Source organism: Fringilla coelebs (assembly GCF_963513975.1).
Source record: "Fringilla coelebs genome assembly, chromosome: 7".
Classification (NCBI taxonomy): domain Eukaryota; kingdom Metazoa; phylum Chordata; class Aves; order Passeriformes; family Fringillidae; genus Fringilla; species Fringilla coelebs.
Genome location: NC_140035.1, coordinates 5,239,904 through 5,263,860, shown reverse-complemented (window position 1 = coordinate 5,263,860; position 23,957 = coordinate 5,239,904). Strand labels below are relative to the sequence as shown.

Here is a 23,957-nt window from a genome sequence, read left to right as displayed (position 1 = left end):
GAAAAGTATCCCAGCACAAATGAACTTTCTTCTGCAGTGTTTGAAAACTACATGTGAGGCTTTGAGCAGACCTGAAATTGAAAACAGCAGGAATTTTGTTTGAATAAAGAAAAAGAAAGGAACTACCCTGCTTTTCTTAAAGGGGATGATAAATAAGCAATCTAAGCCATGAAAAGCAAATCAAGAACCAGATCATAAGTGCTGGGTTGGGTTAAATCTTTGCTGAAGTGAGAAAGTAAATGGTCCATGATGCCCAGGTGCCCCTTCCTTGGATTCAGGTAGCTGATTGAACAATTTTCCATGCCAGAACTTGCTGGTGTGCACGTGGACCTTCAGCTACCAGAGGTATGAGGGTTCTGTATCAGAGCAAATTGATGCCAAATTATCTCTACAGCTTGGACAGAGCAAGTCTGAGTCTGCCACCATCCAAATGTTTGCACAAATATTGTTTTTCTTTTGTATATAATGTTATTTTGGTAATCATTGAACACATTATCCTGGAACTTGTGCTATCCATGACCCAAAGCTCATTTGATAATTCTCCCTAAGAAAAAACCATCAATAGCCACATGCTCTTTGCCAGAATTCTTGCACATCAGTGCCTTCCTTGGCTTCTGAAGAAAAACTGTGTTTTTCCTGCTTCCAAAGCCAGGTCTCAGAGGACCAGAGCAGCTGAAGGAGCTGGGGGTGTCTAGTCTGGAGAAAAGGAGGCTCATGGGGACCCCCCCTCTATGACTCTCTGAAAGGAGGGTGTGGCAAGGGGTGGGTTTGTCTCTTCTCCCAGCTAGGAAGTGTCAGGGCAGGAGAAGATGGACTCAAATTGCAGCAGGGGAGGTTTAGATGGGGTATTACAGAAATATTCTGGGCTGAAAGGGTGGTCAAGCACTGGGATGGGCTTCCCAGGGAAGTGGCAGAGTCCCCATCCCTGGGAGTATCTAAAAGCTGTGTGGATGTGGCACTTGGGGACATGGCTCAGTGCTGGGCTTGGTATTGCTGGATTAACAGCTGGACTCACAGACCTTAGGGGTTTTTTCCAACCTAAACAACTCTGTTTCCATAGTACCAAACTCTAGATCTGTGACCTTTAGCTGGTATGGAGTGAATCTGGTTTTCTGCTTGGAGGGTCTCTGGTATCCAGTATGGATTGCAGAAATGAGCCCTGAGAGAGAGTGGGGAAAAAACATTTTGCAAGAGCTCCCTGCATGTGAGAAATGGCCTGGCTCAATTTCACACTGCAAGCATCCATGTGCTGCAACAATATGGCAGATTATTTTTTGCTTTAGAAAACTCACTGTGACATTTTAGGTTTGTTTAATCCTTCTATTTTTAAAAGGCTTGCTAGCGATGTACATCAGCAAGAGAAAAGAAGAGGATTGTGCTGTTGAATGCAGAATATTTCTTCTTTTCCAGATGGCCTGGAGAGGTGACCTCGTGTGAGGTTCTGGTTGTGCATTCATGGTGCTCACTGGCACACCAAAGAAGGTCTCAGTTTTTGTCCCTCAATGGCACTTTAGGGGAGAACCCTTGGCAGCATTTTGAGGCTTCCTCAGAGTGAGTGCAGTGATGCCACAAAAAGGATTTGGGTCATTGTGGTGTCATCTTGGTCCTTGTGTCCACTCTAGTGCCCAATTAGTTGGTTTTGGTAATTTTCCCATTTTAAAGTTACTGAATTAGATTAAATCTGGTTATTACACTCGGGGTTTTGTTCACAATTGGCTGAATGTTCTGTATCTGGTGGATTGGGAGCTCTTTACACAACATAAAATATTATGTAAAGGCCTTAAATGTTTGCTCTGAATTTTTGGTTTTGGTCAACTTAAATCAGACCTTTGAATGATTTGCAAGTTTTAGTTCTAGGTTATAAACTGTTGTGAATGTGTTGTTTATATTGTATGTGCATTGTGAGTATTTGGAGAAGGAGGTTGTTTTTTCAGGGCTTTTTGTTTTCTTTTGGATTTAATACGATTTAAGGTTGAAATTTCCAGGGATAACTGTAAACAGCCTGATGTAAAAAAGTTATAGGTGTGCTTCTGGGGTGTCTGACTTTGGTCAGTTTGAATGAGACCTATAGTTTTTTAAACTTTTCTAGAAATTTAATTCTCTGTTCTTTGGAAAATAGTTTTGTTTAGCTACATGGGGTTTTTTTGACTGTTTTCACTATTTTCATTATGCATTAAAGCAAATAAACTAATCTGCAGAAAAGACTGATCTCCCTGACCTGGTTTGGAGGGAATATTATGGATCACTGAGCATGCAACCTTCCAGGTCCCTTATCACCAAGATTTGAAATCCTTTTAAAATTCATTTTCTATTGACTTTGTAACTATAAAGCTAATAGTCCTCTTCCTGCTCAGCCAGGTCTGTGCCTCAAATGGAAAGAACTGGGACTTAAAACAGTAGATTAAAGCTGGTATTGATGTTTGCCTTTTCAGATGCTTGTTTATTGCATCTGCACCAGCAAAAACTAAAGTAAAACTGCTATGAAAAGAAGAAAGGCTTCAAAACTAGCAAGAAGTCCCCAGTCCCTGAGAATTGCCCACAAAGGTGTTTGATGTGACTGAGAAAAGTGTTTCTCTGAGCAGAGTATGTGGGTGTCAGGGAGGATGCATCTGTGGTAAAGTTTGTGCTTTTCTTCTCTTTTGATTCTAAACTGTTTTTCTTTTGTAAATTTTGTGGTTCTTACTAAAACTTTTGTGGCTGGAGGTGTTCATTCCTCTAAAAGAACAAGAGTGCTATTTTCAAAAGGTGACAAGTCCTGGGTTCAAAAATTGATGCTTTGACAAGTAATCTCAAAACTTGATATTTAATCATTATATCTTTTAAAATTATGTCTGCTAATACTGGCTCTGTTTTTAGCCTGAGAAGAATGTATTTGGGCAAATTTTTATGTCCCAGACCTGAAGACACTATAGGATCATTTTCTTCATATAGGATGCTCCAAGTCCCATCCAGCCTGGCCCTGAACACTTCCAGGGATGGGAGATCCAGAGCTTTTCTGGGCATCCTGTGCCAGGGCCTCAGTGATGGTGAGGACTACTCCTCTGCAGATGGCTGGGACAAGGAAAGTGTGTTTTACAAATAAACATTTTAAAGATATTTTCCCCATTTTTCTTTCAGTACTAAATCATAAATTGTTTTAACTAGGAAAGACCTGCCTAACTGAACACAATGTAATCTTAAATTGCATAATATGTATCTTTATACTTATTCTTTATCTACTTTCCAGTATTGGTAAGCTGAGGGAAAAAAATTCATAGTAAGTGGAGATAACAGGTCTCAAAAGAAAAGTTTTCATTTTCAAGCTGTATAGAACCTCTTTTATGGAGTATTGATATCTTAGTGAGACTTCTTTAATGTCAGCTTAAAGGAAATAAGAATATATCCTTAATATCTTTAAGCCCAGTGTAAAGAACATAGTCCCAGTGGGAGCAGAGCTGTGCACTAAAATGTGGTTTATGCTGCAATGGTACATAGGGATGTGTGTGAAATGTTCCCTGCCTTACAGGATTCACTACTGAAGAAAAGTGTATTTGATAGAAACGAAGCCTCAGCTTCTAAATTTCAGTACAAGAACGCAGCCTCACACCCATCAGCTGCTGAGTGAACCTTTAAACAGGAGAGGGAATGGGGAGGCTGCAGGCAGTGGAGAGTTTCAAACCTCCCTCAGCTGGATAAACAGGAAAATTCAACATTATGGAAGGCAAAAGTCAACAATTCGTATGAGAAAAAGGGAAAAAGAAAAGAAGATTTGTGAAAAAGAGACCTGATTTTTGTCTTGATAGTGTAACTTCATCAAAGTGGCAGGAACTGTGACTTTGTCAATACTGTGCCCACCAAAGCCAATGGAATTGTTATAATGAAGAGTAGAATTAAGCCCAATGACTTACCATTTGAAAAGAAGAAGGGCTTTTCAAGGGAAAATGCAATTTAACTTTTTTTTTTTAATAGCAATAATACTCTGTTTGGTGAGAAAAGTTTAAAACAGTAAGCATGGTTTTTGCTGTTCTCACAAGCACATTTGACTCTTATGAAATCCAATTTTGAAAAATCAATGGAATTGCTAAAGTGTACTGCATCCTCTCTGCCATAGAACATGTTTTGCCATATTAGCAAAAAGCCTGGTTGTTTTTTCTTTGTTTACAAGCCCAAGTGATTTGAAAAAAAAAAAAGATCAGTTCCTGTGGAAAGGGTCACACTTTCTGGTAGCTGTTTCTGGGGCCCTTGTGGTGCTATTAAATGGAATTCTCCCTTGAAGGTGTTGTCACCACAAGCTGGTCCCAGCCACAAGAACACCAGCCTTACACACAGTGAACAATATTTTTCATTGTAGATATCCTGGGGATTTAGGAAATGGATTACATTTCCTTTGAAAAGTCTAAGATGCATTTTTTACTTTGCATAATATTTTAATTTACTTACTTTAATTTATGCAAGGACAGCATCTATTGTGCCGACACACCCTGATGTTTCCCTCTGCATCTTATCAGCAAAACACATATTGAAAATACCAAAAAGTATTAATTTACTTGGCTTCCTAACAGCCCTTACATAATCATCATGATCTGGAATTTTAGGATCATTGAATTGATTCAAGTGGGAGAAAAGTATTTTCTTCAGCCAGTATGCTCCCATACAAATGCTCCAATCTCCAAAACAGATTGGAATTTGATGTAAACAACTGAAATGCTCTGTCCTCTTTCACCTGGGGATCCTGAAAAAAATTAGTTTCTTTCAATGTCTTCTTCATGCTTTGTCTTTGAAAATGAGAAATTAATCTTAAAAATAAATCACAATTACATAAATAGTGAGATTTCTATATGTATCTGACCTTACATTCCTGGTCTGATCAAAACTCTGAGCTTATTCTTCCAAGGGGGAGAGGCATTATCCATTGGAAGACCCAGCCTGAGGAACTGAAATAGCTGACCTCCTACTTTTGCTCATTATATATAAATTTTAAAAACTATTGTGTGCTTTAATTCATATTATTTAATTCCAGCACATGAACAGGACCCAAAGCAGACTGCTGAATTCAGAAAGGTCTGTATAACCACTCTAAAAATAACAGGGTGTAGCAGATGGGTCTGGGGGACCTGTGTGGTTGTGGTTCACAGCTCTGAAAATGCAGTTGGGTTCACAGCCCCTCTTAATATCACCACTGAAATGTATTGATATGAAAATGGGATCTCTGTAAGTGTGGAAGGTGAACATTCCCCTCTCACCTTCTCACCATCATTTTTTGCTGGCTTTGATTTCTTTGCTGGTTAATTTTTTTTTCCTCCCCAGAACTTTCCATGTAGAAATTTAAACTTCAAGTGTCATTACTTCACTGAAACTAATTTGTCGTTATTACTCCTCATTACCTTTTATCTTGTAATTGCTCTTTAGAGCTTCATACAATCTGCATATTACATTATTCTATGTGTGCTTTACTAGTCCTGATATTTTTTAATAAGCAACATGGTCAATATATACAAATGGTAAGCACCAACCTGATTTGCTATCTGCTGTAATTGGATTCTGCCTTTAATTACAGGTGGTAATGACATTTTAAGCACCTTATACAGGTGTTGGGGGGGAGGGTGGGGGTTATGAAATGTTAAGCAACATTAAGAAATTCTAAGCTGCTGGAGTGCTGCCAAGTTTCAGAGGTGCCTTTCAACTCCAAATAGCGATTTTCATGTGAGGATAATTATAGCTCTGGCCACCTGGACTGCTCCTGTTGGAGTCAGGCAGAGCTGAGAGTGAACTTGTCTGCAAGCCACACTTCACATCTTCTCTCTTTACTTCTGTTTCCATTTAAAATAACTTCAAATATATCATGGCCTGTATTTTGATTCCTAAAAATACTGCAGGGCCATCTTTTTGTGTGTGTTTGCTGGCCAAAACCAGTGGCAGAATATATTGCTCTGTATTGGCAGTGTAGCTGAGGTTGGGTGACCTTGAAAAATATATTTGAATTGTGTTGATAGCCTCCTTGATCTTGGGGGAGTTTTAATTCACATCTATAATTCCAGCCTGAGAAAATTAGACAGAGATTTGTTTTGGAACTGATGAGAAAATATATAGCCAGCAAAAGGAGTTGTATTTTCCTTCATTACTCCTGTAGCTTCTCCTGGAAAATAACTTTTCCTGAGCAATAGCATGTAAAAGTCAGCATTTCTGAGATCAACACTCCTGTTTCTTCTGTCCTGACTTTTTGAAAAGAAAGGGAAAGAGACAGCACTTTTATATGTCCTGCAGGTACCTAATTCAATTCTTAATTTCTCCTCTTTTCTTTCCCTTCCTACAGAACCTCTGCTCACTAGTCACAAAGCCCAAGGGATTATCCTGCCTGTGCTGATTTCCTGGGCTCTGCCAGCCAGGCCAGGACTCCTGAGCTCCCAGGGATGGGGCTCAAGCTGTTCTGGTTGGAGCACACAGCTTTATTTCTGAGATTTATCTTAATTCTTCATCTCTAGTAACCAATTCTGGTGTGAGAGCCTTTAGTGATGTCAGCAGGAGCTCGGTTCTGAGCACCTCCTGTGAAGTGATGTTTGAGAGGCTGGTGGTTGCTGTGAGGAGTTTTTCCCTGGAAAGAGGTGTTCCATCACATATGTACCTTGGGAAATGTAGGGGAACAGCCCTGGGGGTGTTTAGCCTGGAGAAAAGGAGGCTCAGGGGGGATTTTATTGCTCCCTGCACTACCTGAAAGGAGTTTGTACCAGGTGGGGAATGGTCTCTTCTCCCAAGAAAAAAGCAACAGGGCAATAGGATCTTGTTGCTGTCATCACCAAGAGATGTTTAAATTGGATATTAGGGAAAATGTATTCACTTTGGTGGTCAGGCATTGGAACAGGCAGCCCAGGGAGGTGGTGGAGTCACCATGCCTGTAAGTGTTCAAAAAACCACCTCAGATGTGGCACTTGGGGACATGGCTTAGTGGTGAAGATGGCAGTGCTGGGTCAAGAGTTGGATTCCATGATCTCCCAGATCCTTTCCAATCTAAATGGTTCCATGCTGTCTGTGTAGAACATTTCTGCATGGGAAATGTGAAAACAAGCAAATATCCTTCAATACATTCTGAATGAAATTCAAAAATCAAGAATAGCTAAAGGTGAAGCTCCCATGGAGGTTTGCCTTGATTGACTGTACCAAATTATCTAGATGACCTTTTCTTAGTATTATAATGTCAGGGTGATTGGCATGCCAGAACTAAGATTTTATTTCTCCTTGTAGGGGATCCGACCTCGGGCTGTTTGTATAGATCTGCTTTATATTTCATTCACAAGATCAGATAATTTTTTATATATATATATATGTATGTATGTATGTATGTGTATATGTATATATATAAAACAGCTTCTTCATTTTTGTATATATTTAAAAATATTCTAAATCACAAATAAATGAATTCATAAATGGTCTTTAATAGGGGGCCTCATTGCAGCTCATTCCACTGATTCACTCTAGACAGTGGCAGCAGTTTTTCCTCTCCACAGTTAATGTTGAGATGAATTTATTGTGTGATGTTTTCTCCTAACTTCTCTGCATTTATACCAAAGACAAGGGAGAATATCCTGAAAGTTAAGCATGCCACTTGTTACTTGGGTTTTAATTTTTCTGGGTTTTTTAATTTTCAATTTTTCTCTAACTCAGGAAAAAGCATTGTCTAGACAAGATGGCCCAGCACCCTGTCCAGCTGAACATTGAAAATGCACAATGCAAGGGCAGCAAGAGGCAGACAAAGCAGTCAGGGCAGAGGAAGGCAATGATTTTGGGGGTGTTTGCCACAGCTGATGTATGTTTGTTTTCCAGTTCTCACCTCCCTGTGCAATTCCAGGCTGAGCTCTGTTCTCTGTCCTTGTTTATATTTGATGTCACAGCAAGAAGACAAGGCACCATTAGCTTTTACTTGAAAGGTCATATTGAAGCTATTTTCCTCTAATCTGAGATATTTCAGCCATAGAAAAATAAAATTTTAAAATTTGGCCTAAGCAAGCCCCCTAACCTCTCTGTATCACAGAGAAATAAGTTAAACATTGAATTGTATGTTGGGCAATTGCTTCAAAATTGCTCAACTCACTTTCAGTCCCTGGTTCCAGTTATTCTCTGTGTGAAAGAGAATTAATTCTTCCATAATATTTCCAATTAATTCTTCCATAACTATTTGCAGAAGTTATTCTGCAAATTTTAGCCTGTCATTAACAGAAAAAAAGGATGTCAGGATATATTTTAACTGCTTTAAATCCGTGCACTGAATTCATGTTTAATGTGAAGAATATAGATGATCCCATCCCTGATAATAAATGCATTGGGGTGTCAGATGTGCCACTGAGCTCCTGGGGCTGGCTGGAGATTTGGATGTCTCAGCTAAGCCACGGTGACTGACCCTAGACTGACCCTATTTGATGGCTTTGGCAGGGTTACTTGTTCATTTTGTCGCTTTTAATTTTGTGTTGTTACTAGCATAGTGTTTGAAATTAAGGTTCAAACTTTATTTTCTCTTGACCAGGGAAAAAAAGAAGAAAGACACATCTCTACATTGTTTACATGAATATTGACCACAAGGTGAGCAGGACGCTCCTCTTTTTTTGTGAGAAGCCTGCTTGTCAGCATGCCAGTGATAGATCAGATGTAAAGAAAATCACTTCTGCAAAACCAATTTGCTAAGGGGCTTGTAAAATCCATTTTTAAAAACTTACTGAGGCAAAAAAAGTGAAGGACCAGCCAACCAGATATTTTGATTGGCTCCTCAAGGTCAAAACCTGATTACTAATTCATCAAATACCTTACTGGTAGCGCTGCTTGAAGAGCAAACAACTCCACGCAGATGTTCTGCCTAATAAGGCCAATATGGAAAGAATGCTTCACTCACTGCCAATATGGAAAGAAGGCTTTACTCACTGCCCATATGGAAAGAAGGCTTTACTCACTGCCCATATAGAAAGAAGGCTTTACTCACTTTTGGCAGAGCTGCAGCGGTGGGAGCTGTGGCCCCCCAGGCACTGGCAGCCCAGCTCCGTGCGGCACCCGCGGCCGCGGCAGAGCGCAGGACACCGGAGAGCAGCGAGGATCTCCTCCCAGGCAGCAGAGGGCTGGTTTCCAGCAGGGAACTCTCCCTTTCTGCTCCCCAGCACTCTCCTTTCACACTCATTTTCCAAAAGGGCTATCAGTGCCCTCGCCCAAGCCGCGTCGTCTTTGAGCTGCAGGTCCAAAAGGCAAATATCGATTGCCTGATCCAGGTGTTTTGCCAGGAGGACTTTGCATGCCAAGCCAATGGTGGAGTTTGCAAGAATTTGGTGGCAAATCTCCCGAGCTTTGGTGGCAGTCAGGCCATTGGGAGTGGGCCATGACAGTGGAATTTTCATCCGAACCCCTTCAAAATAGTCCTCGGGGAAAAAATACGCAAAGCTCTCCGAGTGTCTCTGGGCTGGGCCATGCAATGGGTGAAAGGACGAGTCTTTATAATACTTGTCTTGCCTTTTTGCTTTCTTTAGGTCTCCTGTTGGTTTGGTAGAGTCAATGGAGCTGCTGCTATTCATGGAAACATTGTGTGGGAGGGGCTTTTGTGGGACCTCAGGGCTTCTTCGCTTTTGGACTGACTTAGGAAAATATCTTTGACCAAAAGTCTTGGCCGGTGGTTTCCCGTCTTTTCTCAAAGTTGACTCTGCTTCTGCGTGAGTGACAAACTCAGATGTAACATCCAGATATGGGATTGCAAAGCTGTGGTCCACATGACCATGATGGCAACCAGAGGGCTCAGGGGAAGGAGTCTGAAAGGCATTTTTTGTGTTTGCCACAGGCACAGGCTTGGTGCTCTCCTTCTGACATCTGCAGAAACTTTTCCTTTGTTTCCTCTCAGAGGGTGCTGGAGTCTTGTCAAATAAACTCTTCCCTGGAGGAATTCTGATTTAAAAATAGAAGGGGATTAGCAGGAGAAAGCTTTTGACAAATTAGTTTATCATATGAGGAAACTTTCACTGAGGGTAGGGTAAGCATAAATTCCCAATCTGCAAAAGGACTTGAGAAAACACCTAACCTGTTTTCTTTAGTCACTTTTGCACTGCCCTTCTTGAGTTGTCCTCTGTGTTTTCTAGCACTTCATGGAGACTTTTTATACCAGATGTTTAAGTGGTTTGCTGGAGCGTTGCCTAACTGCTTGACTTCTCTTTGCAGGACTTTCTCTGAGGTGCTGGTTACCCTTTGTGTATTATACATGACAGAGGCCTTGGATTTGTCCCTGGGTGTCACAGCTAACTCTTGGAGAATGACAAAAAAGTCATATTTGTTTCAAATCCTATATTATGAAAATCACCTTTATCTGTGTGCCTGATCTGTCCTCTAAGATGTATATTGCTAACTTTTTTCTTTTAAATGTCTTCCCCCCCCCCCATTTTTTTTCCATACTTAATTTCATTCTTTCCTTCTACTAGAGTTCTCTTTGATTTTTTTTCTTTCAACACAAAGCAGTTCTCTATTGATCATAGGGCTAGGATATCATATAAGCAGAGATGATTCTCTTCCCCCTTTTAAATTTAGTCTTTAATGATGGATGGACTTCTAGATACTTCAGTTTGAATAAACAGCCATGATTCAAGTTTCTTCAGAAACCTCATATCTCTTATTGATCTTGTTTGTGCAGCACAAGGGGAATCCTAGAGCTTCATAGGAAAGGATATGTTTCTTGTCCCAATGTTTTGCAGCATGTCATTACCAGACAAATTTGAAAGAGCACCAAAAATTAAAATCATTTTGGCATTAATTTTGTCTTGCAGCCAGAATGTTGGGGTTTCAGGAAAGTGAAAGCATTCGCCAACATATTGGAGCCAAACACTAGATACTGTTGTTGGAAACTGTAATTGCCTTTATCCAATTTGTTAGAAATACATTTTAAATGGCATGTCTGATATTGCCATTTTAATCATTGACACAATCATGACTTTAAAACAGAACATCTCTGTGACACTGGCAAAATGAACCTATTTCTCCTCCTGAAACATGAGCACAAACATTTATGGAACTGTTTTGCCCAAAGTGTGGACTCAGCAGGAGACAGTATGAGACAAAAGGGTGGTTTTCATGCTCATGGAAATGCACAAGCTGTTCTGCACTTCTCTACAGTCTAGGAAAATAAAACGTTTTTGATGATTGAGAGACTTGTCCTTTGGACAAAACATTTTAGTGTCTGAGGAGTGTCCTTCACGCTCCATTCCTCTGGTTCTAATAGAGGGGTTATCTGCCCCTGCAGCTTCCCTGACTCAGCATCAAGGAAATATAAACCTGGACTAAGGCAGCAGCAGTATGCTCCTCCTTTGATATAACACTACATAAACTAGAGGCTATTGTAAATACTATTTATTTAATAAAAAAATACATCAACCACATAAACTGGTCCAGAATCAGGACAGAAACTTAATGCACCAATGAAAATTTCACTAAAATGAAACTCTTTTGCCTTGATATCTTATTGAAACAAAATCCTCTGTTAATCCTACATGGAACCAATTGCTTACTTTTGGTCAGCCTCTGTTCACAGAACAGAGGTGCATGGTGTGGCAAGAATGGAAACCCCACCCTTCTTCACAGCCACTCACATACAGCTGCTCCTCAGTGAGCTCAGATGTGCCCTCTGTCCCCTGCATGAGATGACCAGACTATCATTCCTCTGAGCCACCCACTATAATCCAGGAAGAGCTAAAGAAAAGTTTTTTTCATCCAATTGAGTTGGATGCTACTATAGAGAAGGTGTCCAGAATTTAACAGCATTTCTGCTGGTTTCTTGGTATATTTTTAAGTGTCTGAAGATTTTATTTTGCCAACTTAAATCGCATGTTTTAAAATTCGTGTCTTCTCTGGTTGCCATTTAGTGGCTGGGAAGCTCTGATGTTGTTTTATTGTTTAAAAGTTGTGTTGGAAAGCTGGTGTGTAAAACTGATCTGTGCATGCAGGGCCCTGCAGCTGCTTGAGAGAGGTGGGAGCCAGGGAAAGCTCTGAACTGCCAGATGGTGGGCACTCAGATGGCTTCAGGTGCTGGAGAAAGCCTAGCATGATTTCAGGGTTATTTAAAATGAAATTAAAAACAGCAGCAGAAAAGTCACCCTCCAGCTTTTGTTTTTTACTGGGCTGTTTCTCTGTGAGTGGATCAGGGGATGATCCAGTCTCCTCTGGAGGTGACCTCAGTTTCTCTATTGGCTTGTTTTTCTACACAGGTTCTGAGGGCTCCTTGAGAATCCATCCTTGGGAGGAGTGCAAAATGAAACTCACCACCCCTCCTGCCCTTCTCACTTAGCAGGAGCTTCTGCCTTCCCTGAAGAATCTCCATCACACAGCCCTAGAAAACTCCTCAGTGTTTCATATCTAAATTCCTTTGCACTGCGCTTTGCCTTCAGCTTTTTCAACAAAATTGCTTTGAGCAAGTTCTCCTAAGGACCTTTTAGCTCTTTTTTGGGGCAGTGAGTTATTGGTTGGTTCTTGCACCAAGCTATTTCTCCATCTGCCTTCCCAGAAGCAATCTCTGACTGATTACCCCATTATTAGGATGTTAATGATGGCCGTTGAATTCTAAATAGTAGAATTTATAATGACAGGCCAAAATAGACATTAGGCACCCATTACTTAGGCCCACTGACTAGAACTAGAATATGACAGAGGTGCTTGTTTATTTTCTGAAGTGTAAGAAGTCTAAAAATTCATTGCTCCTATAGGATTGTGCTGAGCTCCCATGTACAGATTAAGTGCTGTGTTAGTGTTTTGCCTTCTTTTCCCTTGCTTCACAAACCAGGCTACACAAGCAAACCCATTTTGGTTTTAGGAGCACCAATTAGGCAAGTTTGAAGTTGAGCAACAGAAATTAAAATGTGGGATAGGGATAGAGACAGGAGCAGGGATAGGGACAGGGACTGTGACAGGGAGATGTCAGAGTCAGACTCTTGTCTCTGTTTCCAGACCATCTGTCCCAGAAAGTACAAGCTTTCAGAGCTCACTGTCATCATTAGCAGAGTTGATATTAGGTTTTAGCATGGTATGTATATTACCAGACTTTGTCAAAATGTAACATTTAATCTATACTCACATATTGTAATTAGCGTTCAGGAATGAGAGAACAAGAGAAATACGAAACCCTTAATTAATCCCTATTGTCAGCTACCTACATTTTCAAGTGTGGGTGAGAACTGCATTTTTTTTTTTAACAGCTGAGAGGGATCTTAACACAGCTGCTAACATGGCATCACTTGTGAATATGAAACTTCTCTCTGGGAATCTGCTGATGTGTTTTGTGCTGACTGAAGATTAAGGCCCTGTGCTGCTGGGATGGAGATGGGTCTTCAGGCTTCTCCCTGGGGTTAAGGAGATCTCTGTCAAGCCACTAGGGGAGTCTGTAATGAAATAAACCCATCAAGGCCCTTTGGAGCAGCGCTAAGAGCATCTCCTGGGTGGGATCTCTGTGGCTCTGTACCTCCACTCCTCGATGAAGTCCTCCTCAGGCACGTTGTTGAGGTCGTTGTGAGCCATCCCATCAAAGAGGCCACACAAGCCCCGGGTGCTGTTGAAGTCCCTGCCCGGTGTCCTCACTGTCACACCCATTCCCCGCTCGCTCAGGTCTGCTCGAACAAACGCCCCAGAAGGGAACAGGATCTGAAGAGGCAGGGAAAAAAAAAAAGCCCCAGTGAATTGAAGCTCTTACCAAGCTTTGTATGCAATAAAAACCGTCTTTTTCCATAAACAGAAATTTCAAAGCAGGATGTTAGCGATGGCGGAGGTAATTTAAGATCACTTAGAAGCACTATAAATATTTATTTGTGCTATTATTTAGCTTGCTTTCAGATTCCATGGCATTAATATCTGATAGCATTACATAAATATATAACTCCATGAGTACTTTCTTCTTAAATTGGTATTTTCATCCATTGAAGTTTTCCCAGTGGTAAGTTATCAGCTAATTTTTAAAGTGACTTCCATGACAATAAGGCCACCCTTGTGTCTTTTATTTTAATAATTTTATAATAATAACTTTTTTTAGAGAAACTGCCAAGATTGAAAAATATCTTTCTTCTTTCTGAACAATTGTTTCATTTTCCAAGGCCGGATTATCCAGAAAATGATTGTGTTTTAAAGTGGATAAAGCAATTTTCTCATTAAAGGACTAGTGGTAGGCTTACACTCACCTTTAAAAGGAAACAAAAAAACCTAGCAGGGTTCAAAACAAGAAGTGACTGTGTGGATAATGGATTTTTCAGACTGGTTTACTAACCAAATAATAAATGGAAAAAAAAAAGCAAAAAGAAATTATCTGTTCAACTGGCTTCTTTTTTTATTTGCTGTTTTTTTACAGGTAAAAAAACTATTTGAAAATTATCTGGGCCTTGAGAGGGAGCAGGAACATACTGTCCTGATAAGTAGCATTAGTACTTTCTTTTTATCCAGAATTAAACATATTCAGTTAATCTTAAAAATACATTAGAGTTGCAAACATCTCATTATAATAATTTCAAAATAATTGTTTTCCTTTTTTAAGTGGCTCCTGCCTAAATATAATTTTTTAATCCAAATATTGTCTTTTGTTTTCCTTTATTTTGGGTGGGGATTTTCTGGTCCTTTGAAGTCTCTCCCCATCAAGTCTACTCATACCTGTGAAGGCGTAACTAGCTCATACTTTTATTCTTGTGCTTGAATCCAGAGTTTACTCAGAGTTTGGCTTCACTAAATTACAATTCTGCCCATTTTAGTTCCCCATTACTTCAGGCTTTTTCTAGAGGGCTACGTGTAAAACCCTTGCAGTCAGAACTGCCTGAGCTGCACAGTCTTCTGCGCTGTCCAGATTAATATTTGGATTTATTTGGGGAATTTCGAGGGCTCTAACCCTTTCCTATCCCTGCTGCCCTGGGCAGCACATCCCACCTGGGTTTAATGCTGCTAATTGAGACTTCAAAGAAGGTTTTTTGAGCCCTCAGTTTGCAGAGTTATTTAGTGACTGCCTGCTGGAAGCTGCCACTTGGCATGACCCAGCCCCATTCCAATCCTCCCTGAACATTGTGGGAGCCAGTTCCTGAGCTGCATGAGGATAATGATGGACAAGTGATGGGAGAATTGGGATGTACCCCACTCGGTGCTGGGCTCAGGGATCTTGTTCTCTGCTGCACAGTTCCTGTAGATTCCCACTCATCTCACAGCAGGATTCATATTGTGTCCCCAGTCTGCCCTGATTTGTTTCCCTGAGTTTTACCTCAGGTGTAAATGAGAATAGGGATCCCTTGCTAAGATTGTCCTAGTAATAAAACAGTAATTATATTGCATTCAGTTGCAAAATGAAATGACAGCTTGATTCCTGCTTTTTCTCTATTCTATAATTAACAGACTTTCAATTACTACCTTCCTGAGGTCTTTTCCAAGTGAGATCACAAAGCAGAGCCAAGCACAGGCACTTCCTGCATCATTCTGGCTCGGCTTTGGACCGATCTTCATCCAAAGCATTTCATAGCAATAAATCTTGATGATACAACTCTAGGACAAAATTATCTTCTTGGCCATAATTTGCAGCTCTTTTCCTTACCAAAACCCCTGGTGCAGCCTGCTCCTATTTTTCCAGTGATTTCAGTCTATTAGTGTGGATAAACAATACTTATGCAAAGTAAGTTGCGGCTATATATATTTGTTTAGGCAAATGCTTTATGTTACAGCAAATGTTGCACATTTACAGCCCATTTTCATAGCTTTTGGGGGCTCTCTGGCTCTGACTAATAGTGTCTTACTGCTCCACTCAAAAACTCCATTACTCTGCTACCTGTGATCTTTCCTTGCATATTTATATCTTGAGCTCTGCAAAGAAATTTGCTTTATGTGATGTGGTTGGGTAGTGCCTGGCATAAGCAAACATGGAGCGCTGCAGAGAGTAAGCTGTGCTATCAGAACTCTGCTGTGTCACCAAAAAACTTCCAGAGGTCTTTGTTTTGTTTGGTTTTACAGTTTGCTAAACCAACACTTCAACCAGCTACTTCCCTGCCTCTCGTTTTGCAGTACATTTGGCTGCAAGCACTCTGATGGCTTCAGATATTTTCATAGCAACTGTCAGAACCCAGGCAGGACAGGACATCCCTCTGGGTGCCCTGGAGGGCTCGAGCCCCTGCCAGGGGGCTCAAAGCCAAAGACACCTGCAGCTTTGATTTTCACCCATGGAAAAAATTACCAACCTTATATGAGGATTCTCAAGAGAGTTTAAGTAGAATGATAGTTAGTTTGTTACAAGATAGAAAGGTAGAATTTCGAGTTTTTAGAATGGGGGTTCAGAAGCCAAGATGGAGGGATTTGGGTGTGCCTTGTCCTTCTTCTTTCTTCTTCTTAGCCTCCATCATCTGGGTGATGGTGGCACTTTTGGATTGGTTTAAAGTAGAAACAGACTGTCTAACACAGGTGATAGGTATTGGAAAATTATTGTAAATAATATACACGTAGTTTTTCGTATAAAAAGATAACACCACCCCAAGGGCAGTCAGTGTGCCACGGACTGACCTGCCAGACAGACCTCAGCAGGTCAGAGAAAGAATGCTTTAGACAACAGAGAATAAACAACCTTGAGAACCACAGCCAAAGAATCCTGACTCCTTCTTTGATCTCAGGGCTGGGAAAAAGAGACTTTCCAACACCTTGGGGTCATCTCAACCACACAAACCCCGAGAGCAACTTCACAGATAATCCAGAAATATTAAACACGTGTTCTCAAAGCGCAGCCGCCACAAGAGCGCTCAGCCATCCACGCACGTACCGTTATTTTCCTGCCTCCGTAGGACTTCAGGATCTTGACTTGTGGCGACGCCTCGGTGCTTTTGATGGTCAGCTGGGGCCTGCTGTCCTGAAAGTGGCCCTTGCAGGTGTCCAGCACCACGGTGTCACCCCCTTCTCGTGCAGCCACGCCGCAGTTGCAGGCGGCGGCGGAGCGGCGGCCGCCACAGTGCCACTGGCGGACGTGCACCTCGAACGCCCGCGACTCGCTGCGGCTCAGCAGGAACGTCCCGACTTTATGGCTGTCATAGCGCCTAAACCACCACAAAGGAACAAAACCAGACAGGGTTAGACACCCTCAGGATGCTCCTGTGTTGGGAACTCATTGGCACTCGTGAGCAGCGCTCGGTAATTGGAGCAGAGTGCTGGCTGGCCTTGGAGGAGGGAGCCACGCGCACGTGGGGAAGAGTTCCTCTGGCTCTGTATCCAAGGGAACGCCGCGGCAGTTGTTGGCTGGAAGTGCCTAAGAATCCCTGTGAAAAGCAGGAGTTGTGTCCCAGCTGCTGCCATGGCAATGGGCATGGATAAAAAGGGTAAACATTTGATATAAAGCAAATGGGAGGAAGTTTCCTGCCTCCAGGTCTTAATGAATATATTTTGGTTCTAACTGGCTGATTTTAGAGTGTGATGTTCAAAGGGAAATCAGCGCTCAAATAACCTCTTCTGTGACTAATCACCAAATTTTACAAGTCTGGCTGTGGCTAGGTAAAGGCTGCCTGTGAAAATCTGGGATGCTACTGAAAGCCAGCTAAAATGAAGTTTGTTCCTACCCCTGAAATACTTGCCCCTAAGCATAACTTTCCCACTCAATGGATCTGCAATCAGCGTGGAGAGCAGTTTAGGAGTTTCATTCTTTTCTGTAAGGAACGTCCCTGCTCCGTCTGGCTGAGGCCAAGAGCAGGATAACTTTAATAATTTTGCAAGTGTTTGGCCTCTGCATGAACCCTCTGGAACCTCTGGGGTTTCCATCACAGAGGGCTGTGAGAGGAGCCTCTTCTGCTTGTTCTTTGTGCTCTCACTCCATAAACTCGTCTCATTCTCACTCTATTTTATTCTGTTACATAAAAGGAAATAGTAGCCATATACTTAATATATGTTGTTGATGTTTTCTTCCTATAAGCCAACAGCTTCCATCTTTAAAAAAATGGATTATTCTGCTTTCTTTTAAGGCACCGTGGATTAGTTTAAAACTTGATTTTTATGAAATTAACTAATATGGAAACAAAACCATAAGCTTATAATAATAAGCTTTATTATTTTCTACAATAAAAAAAAACATTAAAAGGAATGTATAAAATGCTTCTGCTAAATAACAGGATTATTTTTTAAACAGTGCCATACAAACATCCACATTGTTTCAGGCCATTAATGTTTCTTATGCAGAGGAACAAATGGCTGGCGAACTGTGACTTTTTCACATGTATATTTCTGTGTTTTGCTTCTCTTCAGAAAAAAAACTATAGATAACTTTGTAGCTTAAAACACGGTAAAAAAATTAAACTCCAGCTCCTTTTCTCTGATAGAAAACACATCTGACTTTATCTTTCATCTTGAAAAACTTAGATTGGCCATAAAATGATAAGATTTTGAATGGTTCTGTCTCATCCTACTTTCTAATCAGATGCATAAATCCTGTATTACACTGCATAGATGCTGCTGCTAAGATTGATCAGAACTAAGGACAACATAAAAAATAGATAAACTCTTTAAACCTCTAATACTCGCTCCATTTGGATGTCTTTGTGGGGGAGAAAGAGGATGTTTTATGAGAGCACCTTCCACAGTCTCCATCTGCAGGAACAGCTTAGAAGGAGAGGTGTTTAAGGAGGCTGGTGGGAAATCAGGCATCAGACTGGCTGTACCCAGACTAATCATCTCTGTCTGGTAGAGAAGGTTCTTTTTGCATATGCATATAAATGTCATTGCAGTCAGGGGAGCTATTTATTGCTTAATAATCACTGACAGTGGACCCAGTCCAACCCTCCTGGAAGTCACTCTGAGTCCTTCAATTAAGTCATGGCATAGATTGCACGGCACAAACCTGCGCCGTGCCTAAATTAGAGCGTTCAGGAGCCTTCAGATCAGTTGGATGGATAATTGGATGTAGTCAGCTAAACTTTTGTGATGTTTACACAACTGTAATTGTGATAATGATTCTTTGGACAACCTTGGAGTTGCCTGTAGCACTAAATGCCTGAAGTAGTCTTAGAGCAGCTTTTGCAGGAGGGAGTTCTGCATGTTCCTTGTGAAACAGGCGCCACTGATTGTGTCTGAATCTCCCTCCACAGTGCCCTTGTCCCCCCTGCTCCCCTGAGAGTCTGCAGCAAGGGGCAGCCTGGGTGAAAAGGGGTTCCCTCCCTCCCCCTCTCTGTGCTTAGATTGTTTTCCAAGGGGGGAAGCAAGTTCTTGTCCTGGCACGAAGTCATGGCTCAAGTTACGCTCTTTATTCAGTAATTATAAAACACTCCTGAGTGTTTGGTTATGGCAGTGAGCTTCTATAGGAATAATTTCTGTTGGTAAATCATGAGAGGGACAGAAGGGGGTACAGACATATGTAAACTATTACCTAGTATTCAATTAACTCACACCCTGCACTTCCTCTTCACCAAGCTGCACTTTACCTTTGTGTTTATTCAGTGTTTTTTGTAGCCATTCCTGAAGATTTTCCACCACAGCTTTGCCACCACATGATTTGGTTTGTTGGCATGACACCCCAGGCTCCTTCTTTCTCTGCTGCTAGGAACAATTTCATGGCAGGCTTGGCCCTATGAAGAGCTGGGTGATGCTGAAGGACATTCTCTGCTTTTGGAGTGTTCATCCCATCACGTTGCTCTCAGAGCAGATGTTGGGTTATATTCAGCAGGCACTGGATGCCTGGGGACACCCAAACTGCTGCAGACTATCAAAACCCCAGCACCTGGCAGGGCTACTCATGGCCAGGACTTAGCTGTGGGCTCCTATGATGAAAGTCATTAAAGCCAACCAGCAAATGGTGCCATTTCCTTGGTGATAATATTGTTGGGATAATATAGATTAGTGAAAATTTTTGAGAAGTCTGAAAAATCTTTTAACATTTTTTTGGTCAGGTAAAATGCAAAATAACATAAATGATGTAAATAGCTCCCCAATCAAAAGAAATTCCCCTTTTTACTTTGCCTAAAAGGATTTTCTGCATTTTTAGTTTTAAGGTAGTACTTCATATTTAAGAATCTGCGATTTATGGCATGAAAAGCTTTTATATTTATAATGTGCCATAACCAGTAATGAGGGCTATACTTTTGCTTTACCAGGCTTTCACATTTGTTTAATTTAGAAGGTACTTTGCTATAAAGGGAAGTGCTCTCTCTGGATTTTAGCTGGTATAATTAACGTTATTTCACATCTACGCTCCAATATACACAAATTGATTGTGCTTATGCTGTAAAATATGACACATTCCTCTTTGATTTTCAGTCACTGCCTTTGGTGAGAAGAATGAAAAGATTACAAGATAAATATTCCTGCAGACATATATTAGCAGGAGGCACAGCAAAGGGGAGCGTTATTAAGGAGTGGGAGTTGGGTATTTCACTTGTCTAATGAATAGCTAACTACCTCAGATGTAATGTGAGCCCACTATGTCAGATTAAAACCATTGGAAACATCACAATAGAAGTTAAAAAATTACATTGGAAGTGGCCATTTCAGTAAGAAAATTGTACTGCTAATAAGAAAAACACTTCCCGACTTTTGATTTTTATACCATTTTTCAATTTTCCAAATTTGTTCAAATAACTATTTTTATTGAAGCTAAATTTTAAATTTTAAATGCTTTAGTTTGAATTTTGAAACCACAAAAAGGTTCTCATTTCAAACACATTTTCCCATCAGATTCCCTTACATGAAAAAAGGGAAATGCTTCCCTTCCAGACCTCTGTGTCAGCCTTTGCCTTCAGATTATAGTTTTGTACCAGGACAGAAGCAGGAATTGCTTTCCTTACTCCTAAAAGACAGAGCTTTAAAATCATTTGCTAACGTGGTAACAATTTTTTTTTTTTTTTTGGATAGGCAGTCAGAGAAGTTGCTTAACTGATGTGTAATAAGGTAGCCTAATCATTATAATAATTGAAAGAGAAATTATTTACCATAATAAATGGGAATATAAGTAGGAGTAATTGGACTGTGAAATGATGGGTAAGGAACTTGGCTGAATATCAAGAAGTGATACATCTTAGGGAAATAACCTAGTTATTGAGATGGACGAAGGCCCATCAGCATGGCTCATTTAAAGCTGCACTGGACAGGGCAGAGATGAATGTGTGTCCACAAGGAAAAAAAGTGCAGCTTTTGAGGGGCCAGGCTGATCCTGGGTTTTCCTCTTTTGAGTTTGTGTGACTCTGAGGCAGGATGACACAGACTGATGGGCTTTTCCAAAGTCCCTGGGCCAAAACAGAAGATAAATTGCTTGGAAGCATTTCAGTGTGATATCAACAATAGGATTTAAAAATGAGTTATTCAAATAAAATTGCTTTATTTGGTTTTAGACCTTTTTTCCCCATAGAAGCAATGTAAAAATGTGCTACATGGCTGGAAGGGCATCCCCACTCCAAGAGGTACTTTTCAGCTATTTATAACTCCTTAAACACATCAGATCACTGACAGATCACTGCCTGTTCCCAGCCCTAAATCAAAAGGGAGTATTTTAGAATATAAATGTATGGAGAGGTTTGAAATAATACTCTGATCTAGTTTAATATCCCAGAGTTGAAATAATTGCAGCTACATGAGGTATGGGAATATCTTTGAACCTCATGCAGCTCTAATGAAGCTTCCAAGGCAAGAAAGGCACCCAAACTTGTAGGAAACAAGTTCCTGGCCACATTTAAATGCTGTTCAGTGAAGCAGAAAGGGGACTGGGAAACCATGGATAAGCAGAGCCAATCTCCTATCTCAGACTGCCCAATTTACACGAAAACTTTGTCAGAAGCAGAAGTGTAACCTTTAATGGAGTCACTGCCTTTCTTACTCACACTCCACCAACTGATTTCTCCAGCTTTGGCATCATTTCAGATGCCACCTCCAGAGCATGTTGGACTGAAATTGGGATGTCAGGAGAGCAGAAATTCCCACCTGCCAAGCCCTTGTGAATGCTGTGCACCCAAAGTCATTGTCTGTGCCACCAGGAGGTCAATGGCAGAATGACAAAACTGGAATGTCATCTGAAATATTTGCAACTCCGGATCAAGTGTGCCAGGTGCAAATCTGAAAAGCTTTCAGTGATGCCAGTTAGCTGGGATAAATAGATTAATGAATGATTAGGGAAGTTAAATGTGGAAATGTTCTATACAGTTTAGGCTGTCAAACACAAAGGCACTACTTTGGCTCAGTAAGTCTTTAAGCAGCTTATTGCTGGGCAATACAGAAGGACATTTGGACACTACAGGAGGATGCACAACCTTATTTTTGCATTCTTCTCCTGATATTTGACACTTATAATTTCTGCACTTTTTTATCTGAGACATTAGAGCCATCTTTTTGGGGTTTTTTGGTTGTGTTTATGTTTGCCAACTCCAGCTGGACATAAACCAGCTCTGGGAATAGAAGAAATCAAGAGCATCCTTCTGATGAGTGACTTTGCAGCAGATGTTGCTAAACTCCTGGGAAGGCTGTCCCTGCATGCTGTGCTGCCCTGGTGACATTGTGTGTCACTTGGGTGGCACTGGGGTGTCACTAACATGACAACATGTGGTGCAGACTCCCTCACAATGCCACCAGTGATGGCTCTATTTGAAGAACATTTTAGAACCTGACCTTTGTCTTGTAAAAATTATTCAGACTCAAACCTCTCAAAGATGAATCCATTTCTAGTGCTTTTGTTAAAAGGAGTATACAGCTGGAAGGAAAGCACTTGTGCTGTTAAAGGAGTACATTCCTCATTGTAAGCAAACCTGTTCTATGCTTTTTTGATATTCTAATGTAAGCCCAAATGCATGCCACATCCAGAAACTGATAACTGCAGTAATTGAGCCAGATTATTTCAAAGTAAAATACTCACCATCCATCAAATGTGATAATGTGTGGATCAGTGAAAGAGTAGCAGTTCCCTGTTGGGAGGTCTCGAACTGTGACCTAGTTAAAATGAAATGTGTAATGAATACAGTCTACACAGCAGTTTTCCTTCATTACTTTTCTTCACAAAACATTAGGGGCAGGATTCATGGGTTAAGTACAAACTACAATCTGACTTCTGAAACATGATTGCAGATGGGGACAAAATGGGCTTCACTTTCAAACAACAGAGTTTAATCATAGCCAATGAGGGAGTTCAAAGTGTTCCTGTTCATCTGATGTAATGTCTTCCTTTATCTGGTAAAAGCTGAAGACTTTTTATTAAAACTTTTTGCTAAGGAGCAGATCATTCACTGAAATTACCAGGAGAATAGAGTGCTCATTAAATTGTACTAATTTTAATGCCTGAAGTATGGTAAAAAGGTATGCTATAATTAAGTAACATTAGCATGTTTTAGTAGTAGCTGCCTGTCCCCCAATTTGACCTCAGATTTCCAGTTACAGCATCTGAATGGCTGAGTTATCTATTTGATGTGGATATTGATCAGATATTGATGAGGAAGCTCCAAATTGCACTGCTTTAAGTATGTGGGTGAAACAGGAAAGGATCTACTGCAGCTGCAGAGATCTTTATCTACATCAGCCCTTGGCTCCTTGGGCACCAGCTGGGTCACAGAGAGAGCCCTGGTCCCCTGCAGGGAGCAGATGTGCCTGCAGGAGCCAGAGGCAGGGCTCTGGAGCTGTAACACCTGAATCTCAGGCAGTGCTGGACCCCCATTGCCAGGTCTGCTCAGAAGGGTGTTTTTAATGGCTGAGTGCCCTGCTGACCAGCTCCCAAAAATGCAGGACTGGGTTGGACAGTGATTTGTGATATGAAGAGCTCCCAGTCATACTGGTGGGAGTGATGGAGTGTTATGGTTTTCCATTATCCATCCTGACAGACGGATTTCTTGGCCAGGGCTGTTAATTCTGTGCTCCCTCCCTGCCCATGAGGAGCCCAGAGGTGCACTTCAGTTAGTTCTACCAGGATCCATGGAGCAGGGAAGAAGGATGGCTGCTATATCCCTGTGCAGTCTTTCAGTGACAAAGCAGAGCTTAGCTTTTGGGAACAGGGGTGAAATTAAATAAATGAATTAGAGGGTGAAGATAGA

The 23,957-nt window shown here is 41.0% G+C and overlaps 1 protein-coding gene across 1 annotated transcript in view; it reads right to left on the bottom strand.

The window, feature by feature from the left end:
* LOC311156081 (von Willebrand factor D and EGF domain-containing protein-like) overlaps positions 1-23,957 on the bottom strand; it is a gene marked incomplete at its 3' end in the record, with an annotated part of 152,569 nt that overhangs the window by 66,746 nt on the left and 61,866 nt on the right. Inside the window, exons 8-11 of the mRNA XM_084209764.1 lie at positions 22,793-22,866; positions 16,742-17,012; positions 13,439-13,617; positions 8,945-9,888 (exon numbers count right to left, since the gene is read on the bottom strand). Coding sequence (XP_084065890.1) covers positions 8,945-9,888; positions 13,439-13,617; positions 16,742-17,012; positions 22,793-22,866 — 1,468 coding nt within the window. The remainder of the gene's footprint in view (positions 1-8,944; positions 9,889-13,438; positions 13,618-16,741; positions 17,013-22,792; positions 22,867-23,957) is intronic.